Source organism: Parasteatoda tepidariorum, chromosome 3 (assembly GCF_043381705.1).
Source record: "Parasteatoda tepidariorum isolate YZ-2023 chromosome 3, CAS_Ptep_4.0, whole genome shotgun sequence".
Lineage (NCBI taxonomy): Eukaryota > Metazoa > Arthropoda > Arachnida > Araneae > Theridiidae > Parasteatoda > Parasteatoda tepidariorum.
In genome coordinates this window covers 81,713,103-81,724,489 of record NC_092206.1, presented here as the reverse complement: position 1 = coordinate 81,724,489, position 11,387 = coordinate 81,713,103, and the positions used below count along the sequence as shown (strand labels likewise).

At 26.9% G+C, this 11,387-nt stretch overlaps 1 protein-coding gene across 2 annotated transcripts; it reads left to right on the top strand.

Moving 5' to 3' along the window:
- The first annotated feature begins 200 nt into the window (after positions 1-200).
- LOC122269356 (uncharacterized) lies at positions 201-7,745 on the top strand. Of its 2 annotated transcripts, none has more exons than XM_071179310.1 (4): positions 201-349; positions 3,129-3,475; positions 4,132-4,200; positions 7,480-7,745. In XM_071179310.1, the coding sequence occupies exons 1-3, from the start codon at positions 283-285 to the stop codon at positions 4,195-4,197; spliced, it is 480 nt and encodes a 159-aa protein (XP_071035411.1). In that variant the 5' UTR covers positions 201-282; the 3' UTR covers positions 4,198-4,200; positions 7,480-7,745. The 2 variants fall into 2 exon arrangements, with proteins under 2 accessions (XP_071035411.1, XP_042897938.1); XM_043042004.2 differs by lacking the exon at positions 7,480-7,745 and adding an exon at positions 5,367-5,543.
- Positions 7,746-11,387: the final 3,642 nt, after the last annotated feature.

The following is an 11,387-nucleotide window of genomic DNA, read 5'->3' as shown; positions in this document are numbered from 1 at the left end:
GCACAATAATACAATAAATTATTCCAGGAATCTTTTAAATACATATTACACAAACAAAAGAATTCATGATAACACAAACAAAATACTAGAAATTATGAAATTTCGTTCAGTTTTCATAGAAATATTTTAAATCCGGATAAATCTTTTTGTTTAGTTTGCTACAATAATTATTTTAATCTTGTTGTATATAGTATAATTACTGTTTTATATAAAGTGTAATTTTTGCAGTTCTGACATTTTTTTAATATTGTAACAAAAAGTGTCAAAATTTATATTGAGGAAATGTTCATTAAAATAACTTTTTTTGCCCTCATTTTCTACTCTTCTGGCTTGAGCTTCATAAATAAAGGTAATTAAGTTAAATATGTGTTAGCTTTGTTCTAGAATTTTAAACATAACCGTGCAAAATTATATACATTAACAAATTTTAAAAAGTTTTGCCAAAAACTTAATTTTTTTAATGAAGAACTAGCATTACTCTTTTAAAATTAAAATCAAAAGCATTTTATACTTTCTGCGTTTCTGTTAATGTTTTATAAATTTAAAAATTACGAATTCAAAGCTAGTATTTTGAAATTCGTATTTATTTTTTTCTGTAAACAATAACAGTGCTAAAGATTTCAAAACGATACTTTTATCTTAAAAACTGAAAAAAAGCACAAATTTTTAATTTAAGCATGGCTTTACTTAGTTTTTCTTAAGGAGAAACAGAAAATCACTAAACAAAAGGAAAAGATTTATAAAAAAATCTGTAAAAGTTTCATAGAATGTTTTTGAATTTAAAGAGTTCTTTTCAGAATTACAATTTGTTTGAAAATCTTTGAAATTTTAAATGATTTTTTCCGCAATTTTTTTTCTTCATTTTTTTGTTTTAAATAATAATTATTTAACTATACTTACAGAAAAATTGAGCTCTTTCGTAATCTTCATTTCATAAGCTCGTACTGACTTGATATCAAAAGTGATGCAAAATGAATAAGTATAATAATAAAAAAAAAATAAGAGGGTGAAAGATAACATGTTGCCAGATATAAATCTCAACATTTGTATCGAAATTTTTAATAACACTGAAGAGATAAAAGTTGTTTCTAATTCAAAGTTTCTATAGTTTCTAAAGCTTCTAGCTCCCTATAGCTACACTTAACGGAAATGGTTAGTTGTTTTAGTACATGTGAATAATTGACACTCTACCGTATATTATGTAGTGTCTTTGTTATATTTTTCTTTTTACTTGAATACTGTTATATTTGTCACATAAATGAATAATAGTTTTTTGTGATTATTGTTTTAAAATTGATATTTTTTGCTTAATTTCAATCGCATTGAATTAAGATTGGAGTGCATAAATTTATGCTAGTTTTGTGAAATAGTTTCATTTATGAAGAAACATATATTTTTCCAATGAATTCCAAATCCTACATTTTAGTTCTATAGTAAGTAAAAAGTATTTTTTTCATATTTTTATTTACCGTTCTTTCCATTTCTGTCCTTTTATATACTGAATTCTACTATAAACAGAGAAAAGAAAAATTATTCTACATTAATAACGCCTTTTCGTATTTATTCTACTGTTTGAAAGAATTAATAATGTATTTCATCTATGCTAAAAGGTATTAAATAAATAAATATAAAAAGAAAAATGATGAAAAATTGAAATACTTAAAATAAATCACAATTTGCTATGCAAAATGTATTTTTGTCTCCATTTGCAAACGATATCCTTAACGAATAAACATCTTAGCATCTAATAGAACTAAAATGATACAAATGGCTAAACGATTATAAAGAACTTCATAAATTCAATTAAAAATAAAAGTAAGTAAATGATTAACTCATCAATTCACCATTTTAACTGGTAGTTAAGCTTTTTGCCGTAGCTTGGCGCTAAAACCGTTTGATCCAGACTGTTGCCATTTTGGCGCACTTCGATAAAGAAAAAGCGTAGTCTTTTTATGCGTTTTAGCATAGAGTGGAAACTCTTGACTTATTTCTCTGCGTTAATAAGTAAAATTTCTTCTCATTCATTACTTTTTAATTGTGTCGTACATTTTGCATCCCTGACCTTAAAAAATCTTTTTTTGAAGTCCAGGTATGACTTTCATGTCTTTCATTAAGATAAATATATTAACAAAATGTGTTTACATAAAGTTATAATAGTCATATATTTTTTCAACTAAATTAATATTTTTAATCAAATTTTAAGGAAAAAAAGTTATAGAGGAGAAGCAACTACGGGGTTTGGTGAGCGGAGTGAACAGAAGGCTAGTCAATTGAAAAATGTTAGAAGCATGCGAACGCTATCGGAAATAAATTATGCATTAATAGACTGTAAATTTTCGAATAAGTAAACTATAATAAAAAACGTTTTTCAAAAGTGAGAATTAATAATAGTCTTAATTTGACGTGCATTATACATAAACATGTTATTTGACATGAAGTTTTAAATTTGAGTTATTGTTTTAATTAAATTTTTATTCTAGTTTCTTATTATAAAAATTAAACAGAAAATTCTAAATAAATATATATTCCGAATAGGCTAAAATGTAAATTTTTGATGTTAAAATATTATAAGAGACGGTTATTTAATGTTTACATTAAACTTTATACGCTTGTTTAATTATTTAACTAATATATTTAAAATGAACTGTGCTACTTGCTACAGTTTAAAAGTTTTTCAAAAATATCGCCTTTTGACCAAATATTTTTATAAAAACGTATATTCTAATCAATCACTTACTCAATCAATTATTTAAGGTGCTAAATTAAAATTAAATTAATTACTTAAAGTGTTTAAAAATCAAAGAATATTAGAAGATTATTCAGTTTGTGAAAGTTAAAAAATGGTAAAAAAAATCGTTAAATTACTTCTCATTGTCAGACACCCCTATTTCACTAACTTATGCATTATACTTATAATTACACTGTTTTCCAATACTGTTTAAAAATGTTTAAAATAGTTTTTATACTGTTAAACTATTTGCAAATGCTTTTTAAGTGGATACTGCCAAATTAAAAGAGAAAAATTAAAAAAAATATCAAATTATCTTGTTGTATCAAATTAGATTGTTCCTATTATTTTAAATTCTATCAGTCGAGTTTTTTAAGAGCATAAAATTTATCTTTCTCAGGTGTCAGTTCGGCTTTTGGAGAAACAAAATGTTCGCCGTGTCCTTCTTGTCCACCATGCAATTCATGTCCTACTTGTGCACCACGCAATTCATGTCCTCCATGTCCTACTTGTGCACCAGGTCATGTACCATCACCACAATCATGTAATAATTGCCAGTCAGAATGCGATAATATAATACCGCTAGAGGATCAAGAACGAAATTCTGCCCTGGAAAATAACAGAGTGCGAAGAACAATATTTCCTGTCGACGTTCCTCCTCCTCCCCGTCCTCCTTATCGTCCTAAGCCCTGCCGGTCCAAAAAGAAGTGCAAAAAATGCAAAAAATGTCCTAAGAAACGATCATGTGTAAGTAATAAAATATTGCTTAATTTTAATCATATCATTCACGTTATATCGATATTTGGGATAGAATTAGCCTTTCCGATTACTGAAAACCATTGCCAGTGCAATAGTGACAGAACCTAAAAAATCTCATGGATGATTTCAAGGTTTAGTCTGTGTGCCTAAGGAAAGAAAAACTTTTTCGGAATAACTTATGCACTAATGATTGGGTTTTGATCGATTTTGGGATAGTGTTTGTCTTTGAAACTATTGGGTCAATATCTTCCAGATTGAGGCTACCTTGGAATTCAAGAGGTCAATAATCTAAATATATCAAAAAAAATTATGTTTATTCAAAGAAAGTGTTTTTTTGTCTGATTTCGTAGTTCATTGATCACTTAATACTAGTCAATACTAGTCAGCACAGTGGTTGATGCGAGCCAGATGTAGAATTCGTATCGACTAGCCCTGGCTGGGTTTCGAACCCGGTTTACCTCAATGGAAGACGAACGCTCTATCCCCTGTTGAAGTTCTTAAATATCTTTTTAATATTTTAGATGCTTTTTGGTTAGCAGAGGCAAGTTAAAAGTTGCCATAAATGTAGACCTTCGCCAACTTTTCTTTATATTATATCAATTTATTAAAATATTAATATTATTTTTATTTATCTTTTTGTTTAGAAATGCAAAAAATGTGATTGTCATTGTAAACCTCCACATGGGGCTCCAGCCCCATTCAATGGCTAATAAGTAAGTTTGTAAAGAAAATTGTTTTTACATACTATGTATAAACCAATTTAAAGTATTTGTAAATGTTTTTCTTGGGTTATCAAATTAAGTTTTTTTTTCTTTATTTGATCTTAACTTTATATCTTTGACTTTATCTAAATTTTTGTAAAATTTATCTGAAAAATTGTAAAATTTGTTTAATTATGTGAACTGAAATAGACATTTTTAAGCAAAGTAAAGAAGACTGACTTAATTTCAGTTGGTGAAAAAGCTAGGTGAAAAAATTTCCGACGGTCTTAAAATAACGGAATTGATATAGAGATGAGCACTTTGCATATAAAGATGCACGCTTTACTTCTTATGCTCTAAGGTATCATAAATTTTTCCAAATTTTACCACATTTACTAAACTTAATCAAGCATTTTAAAATTCTTTTACTTTTTATTTTATCAAAATCATTACCAAAGACTTTCGGTAAAAAGTACCCAATTTTTTGGGTTTCCCGTAGAGCCAGAAACATGTTAAATTTTACTGTATTCTGGTAGTTTTGATAATAGTTTTTTACAAGGTGGGAAACCTTTATCTATTAATATTTAATCTAATTTATATAAATTACAATTTTATTAATATACATTTAAATGCAACTTGAAAATTTCTTTTTAAATGTATAATTCATAGGTTTTCTTTGCATTCACAATTATAAATTTTAATGGAGACACAACAGTTCTAAGCCCAAATTCTATTACATATTCATAAGATGTATTAAAACCAAAGAAAAAGGTTAGGAAAAGAAAAAAAAAGATAAAAATAGAAGTATGCCAGTATGCAAAGTAGATGAAAATAGTTGTATGCCAGAGTGTAAGAAAATAGATTGAATAAGCGAACAACGCATTTCTGGATGACCTACGTTCGTAAAAGTTATCTTTTCCCCAGTCAATTATTAGAAACTAAAATGCAGCCCTAAGGTATTGTACTACATGCGTAAATTAATAATTGCAATTAAAACAAAAATATAGAACAGTTTTTATTGTATAAACTGCTTGTTTTTAAACTGTTATTTCAGTCAAACGTTTAGCTTTTTTCTGCCAAGGCGAAAGCAGAAATTTCATTGGTTTTGTGATCATATGCTCTTTAGTATTCTATGTCATATAGATGTTTATAATTACTTTTTTATTTCCATTTTTTAGAATTGTAGCTGTTAGAGTAAATGTAGATTCACCAATCAATGCAAACCTGATAAACTGGAGGCATCTGTTTCTAAACATGTGCAACAGAGTAGTTCTTGAAGCATCATCCTAACGAATAGAAGACTATTTTTGTCTTTCAAAAACATGTATTTGAACTAACATAATTAAAAATTCTATAACACATTCATTGTATGCTTTTTGATTTGCAATAAATATGTTTTTTAAAAAAAACAGATCATTATTATTATGCATCGTTGCTCAATATTTATAAGACTTAGAAACCTGAAATTGCGAAGGTGTGCAGGCTATTGTACAAGGAGTTAGAGGGAATTAGAAAAAACGATTTTATTATTAATTGCTAATTAGGATTATTAATTGTTAAACTTGTAGTGAAAAATACAGAGTTGAAATTAGATGTGCTGATGAGATTATTTTGAATTATAAACTTAACAAAACGTTTTTTTATTCGAAATTTATACTTGTTCAGTAACTAATGCAATTTTAAGTGTTTTTTTGCAATTATTTTCTTTAAATAATAATTTTTTATCCGTTGTAGAAAAATTATCTTTCTCACAATTTTTAATTTTATTAGCTCTTGCTTGACTTGATATAAAGCATTAATAAATAAAAAATAAGAGAAAAATTAGATGTTTCCAATTGAATTAAAAATTTGTAAAATATAGTTTAGAATATTAAATGAGTCAATGTACTTTTAACAAACTTTTTTTTTCAACTTACATGTTTTTATATTTTGCTTGACAGTGAATATACATCTGAAGAAATGTCAAAATTGTTTAAAATACCTGTGATTTTGTTAACTGTTCATTGGGTTATCAAAAAAAGTAATTGCGCAAAGTACCCTGGAGATATTTTCGTTGCACTTGTACTTGCACCATTTGCANGATTGTCATTGTGAACCTCCACATGGGGCTCCAGCCCCATTCAATGGCTAATAAGTAAGTTTGTCAAGAAAATTGTTTTTACATACTATGTATAAACCAACTTAAAGTATTTGTAAGTGTTTTTCTTGGGTTATCAAATTAAGTTTTTTCTTTATTTGATCTTAACTTTATATCTTTGACTTTATCTAAATTATTGTAAAATTTATCCGAAAAATTGTAAAATTTGTTTAATTATGTGAACTGAAATATACATTTTTAAACCAAGTAAAGAAGACTGACTTAATTTCAGTTGGTGAAAAAACTAGGTGAAAAATTTCCGACGGTCTTAAAATAACGGAATTGATATAGAGATGAGCAGTTTGCATATAAAGATGCACGCTTTTCTTCTTATGCTCTAAGGTATCATACATTTTTCAAAATTTTACCCCATTTACCAAACTTTATCAAACATTTTAAAATCCTTTTATTTTTTATTTTATCAAAATCATTATCAAAGACTTTCGGTAAAAAGTACCCAACTTTTGTGGGTTTCCCATAGAGCCAGAAACACGATGAATTTTACTATATTCCGGTAGTTTTGATTATAGATTTCTTGTAATGTGGGAAACCTTTATAGATGAAAATTTCATCCGAATTATATAAACTAAAATTATACTTATATTCATTTAAATGTGACTTGAAAATTTCATTTTAAGCAAATAATTCATAGGTTTTCTTTGTATCCACAATTATAAATCTTAATGGAGACACAGCAATTTTAAGCCCGTATTCTATTATAGATTTGTAAAATGTATTAAAACCAAAGAAAAAGGTTTTTAAAGTAAAAAAAAAAGATAAAAAAAGAAGTATGCCAGTATGTAAAGTAGATGAAAATAGTAGTATGCCAGAGTGTAAAAAAATAGATTGAATAAGCGAACAACGTATTTCTGGAGGATGACCTACGTTCGTAAAAGTAATCTTTCTCCCAGTTAATTATTTCAAACTAAAATGTTGCCCTAAAGTATTGTACTACATGCGTAAATTAATAATTACAATTGAAACAAAAATATAGAACAGTTTGTATTGTATGAATCGCTTGTTTTTAAACTTAAATTTCAGTCCAACTTTTAACTTTTTTTTCTCAAGGCGAAAGTAGGTTTTGTGATTATATGCTCTTTAGTATTCTATGTCATATAGATGTTTATAATTACTTTTTTACTTCTATTTTTTAGAATTGTATCTGCTAGAGTAAATATAGATTCACCAATGAATGCAAACCTGGTAAACCTGATGCATCTGTTTCTAAACATGTGCAGCAGAGTAGGTCTTGAAACATCATCCTAACGAATAACAGTCTTTTTTAGCCTTCAAAAACATGTATTTGAACTTAAACGTGTATTTGAACTTAAACATGTATTTGAACTTAAACATGTATTTGAACTTTAACATGTATTTGAACTTAATTGTTGCGCATTCATTGTATGCTTTTTGATTTGCAATAAATATTTTCTTTAAAAAGCGTATTATTATTATTATGCATTGTTGCTCAATATTTATAAGACTTAGAAACCTGAAATTGCGAAGGTGTGTAGACTATAGTGCAAGGAGTAAGATGGAATTAAGAAAACAGATTTTATTATTACTTGCTAATTCAGATCATTAACTGTTAAACTTGTAGTGAGAAATACAGAGTTGAAATTGGATGTTTCGATGAGATTATTTTGAATTACAAACTTAACAAGAAATGTTTTTATTTAAAATTTCTACTTGTTCTAAAACTAATGCAATTTTAAGTGGTTTTTTGCAATTATTTTCCTTAAATTATAATTGTTTATCTGTTGTTACAGAAAAAATTATCTTTCTCACAATTTTCATTTTATAAGCTCATGCTTGACTTGATATAAAGCATTAACAAATAAAAAATAAGAGAAAAATTAGATGTTTCCAATTGAATTAAAAATTTGTAAAATATAGTTTAGAATATTAAATGAGTCAATGTACTTTTAACAAACTTTTTTTTCAACTTACGAGTTTTTATCTTTTGCTTGACAGTGAATATACATCTGAAGAAATGTCAAAAATGTATAAAATATTTGTGATTTTGTTAATTGCTTATTGGGTTATCAAAAAAAGTAATTGCGCAAAGTACCCTGGAGATATTTCCGTTGCACTTGTTTATGTACTTGCATCATTTGCATTAAAAATTTGCATCAATCAGATTAAAAAAAATTAGTAGCATTTGAACCTTGTTTCTTTAATAGACTAACGTTAAAAGTAGTTGGAATGACTAGCTACATACGAATGTTTTTTGAATCACATTGCTTAGTATATAACTTCTTTTTTTAACTGCAACGAATCACACTTCGCTAGTTTCGACCACTGTCTTACATGAATTGTCAACAGATCAAACATATTTAAACAAAAATCAAATTTGCTATTTCGAAAGCCATTTGAAAATGAAAACCATTTCAATTGCCATTGAACAGGTTTTGACTGATATCAGGCATTAGATTATCTACAGTGCTTATCGAAATAATAGCCGAAGACATCAAATAATGGAAAATACTTTTAAAATTTGTAAGTATTAATTGTCAATAAGAAGTACTTTTCTTGGTAGAAGGAAATTCTAGAATAATCTTTAAAATTTTTTTTAGGAACTATTTTGTGACAGTAAATTGATTTAATGAAACTTTTATTACGAGACTATTTAAAAACAAAAGTCCGCCTTATAAATACTCGCAACAAAATGTTTATTTTCACTAGATTTGCAATATTATTGTAGTTTGATTTTACTTTGAAACTGTGCTGGTTGTCGTAGAAATATCTAAATAAGTTGATCATCACGCTATGAAATTAAGGGGTCTAAATTGTTCTTCCTAACAAAATTGAAGAAGACCTGTTTTATTCTGATCAATTCGGCACCAAGTACAAAACAATACTCAAAATACTTTCTAAGTTACCACAAAAATACTAAAACTCACTCGCTGAAAACAAAGAAACACAACCCGAGTATCCCCGAGTCGATTACCAAGTGTCAGCAAAAAATATTTTTGGTGGTCTTCCCCATTAATAATAGTAATAAATATTTATGAAGTAAAATAAATTTAGTCATACCCTTGAAAATAAATAAAAATCTGAAGTTTTTAATCGTTTTTTTTTTTATAAAAATGAGTTACAAAATACTTGTATAATGCACTTTTTTTTAAGAATTGTGTAGATAGAAAAAAAAAACGAAAGAAAAATATTGTAGCCTTAGCAATTTCAGAAGAACAATAACAGTTATAAATCTCACCCTTTTATATTTTGAAATAATTTTATTTAATAAAGAAAAAAATTAATAATAGTGAATAGCATTTTGTTTTACTGCATATTTTAACAAGCGAAAACGGTAAACATGAACGAAATATTTTATTTTATAACGGTCGCTGAACAGCAGACCCAATTTTTTGTGTTTACGACAGCTAATGTTTAAGATATGATTTTTTGTTCTGTAAAAAATTCTTTTCCGTAAAAGTGTTCAAACGGAAGTTTAATTTCTTCCTTGTCAACCGTGTTGACAAAAGAAAGTACAATGAATTTTTTTTTCTTAACCTATATTTCTGCAAATCGCATAGCATTCAAGTTCCAGTTTTAACTTAATTTACAAAAGATATAACTTCTTTTGTTTTGTCATGAAAATGAAAATATAAATGAATGTGCATTTAGATATAAAAATAGGAGAAATTTTTTTAATGAACACGTATTTATGGAATGTTTTAAAAATGTATTTTTATGATATGCTTTTTATAATGCATTTTTATATTTTGAACATCAATAACTTCTTTTTATGTTGCAACGTTAATAAACGATTTTAAAGATTTATTAATCGTTCATAATGAATCGAATAATACTGAGTACTCGAATATAAACGTGAATTTTTTTTACTATCGTTATTTTTTACTATCATTGTTTTAAATGTAACTTGATAGTAAATTTCTTATTTCGACTTATAATAATAGGATAGATTTAAGCAATCAATATTTATACTTTGTTCGCAATTTTTTAGTACCATCGGTTATATTGTAAAATTTATTACCAATAACCACATTAATAAGTATTGTTTACGTAAGCAGACATTAAAAAATCAATCATTAATAAAATATACTTTCAATTCACAAAAATAATTGTCCGATATGGGCTTTTTTAATAAGTATGGTAATAGGTATAGTATATTTAATTTTATAACCGTCGTTGAACAGCCGACCCAATTTTTTGGGTTTACGACTACTAATGTTCAACTCCGTAGCCTTGTAATTTTGAACCCATGGGAACTCCTGGACCAAGCATTGGGAGAAGTTTGCCTTCATCCAGGACTTTTTGATGGAACTAACTTGCATTTGTCTTGCATTGAGAGAAAAACCACGAAACTCTCTCACGGTTATGCTGAAGGCAAGGGAATTTGCATATACATGAGGCAAAGGCTTGGCGCTTTTAAAACATTTCTTTTGGATATTATGAAAAAATACATTGATATAATTTTTAATTTGTTAATATTTAAGAAACTTTAAAATTATTATTATTTAACGAAAAGCAAAAAGAAAAAAGAGCTGAACTAAATAGTATATAAATGTAATAATTAAATTTGAAAAAAGTAAAAGCTAAAAAAGACAGTATTTTGAACTTTTTTTTTCATAAAAAAAAGTTCAAAGCTGTTCTTTGTGAATTTGAAAAACTATTAAAAATTTTAGATGAGTATTTTCTTAAAAAGAATTCAGCAACAGGATGTTCAAGGACTGTGCGTTCTTCTTCTAACATTTTCACAATTCGTTAATTTTTCCGGCAAATCTGATGCCAACTTCCGCCTACTTATTTTTGTTAGAAATTTAGTAATAATTGTTTTTGTGAATAGGCCAATTGTTGCACCGAATATTTGCAGCGTTCTATATTATTTCTTTACAGAACGTAGCCTATCTTTAAAAATGTTTTTCTAGGAACATTGTGATACTTGAAATCAATAAAATCAAGTCCACGTAAAAAAAGAAAGAAAAGAACTGTGCTAAAAAAAACAAGAAAAAAACGGACCACCTTGAAAAAATTTATTTTAATGACTGGGTCTTCACATTCTAGGACTTAATCTTAATGGCTTAAGAGTGTGACCTCA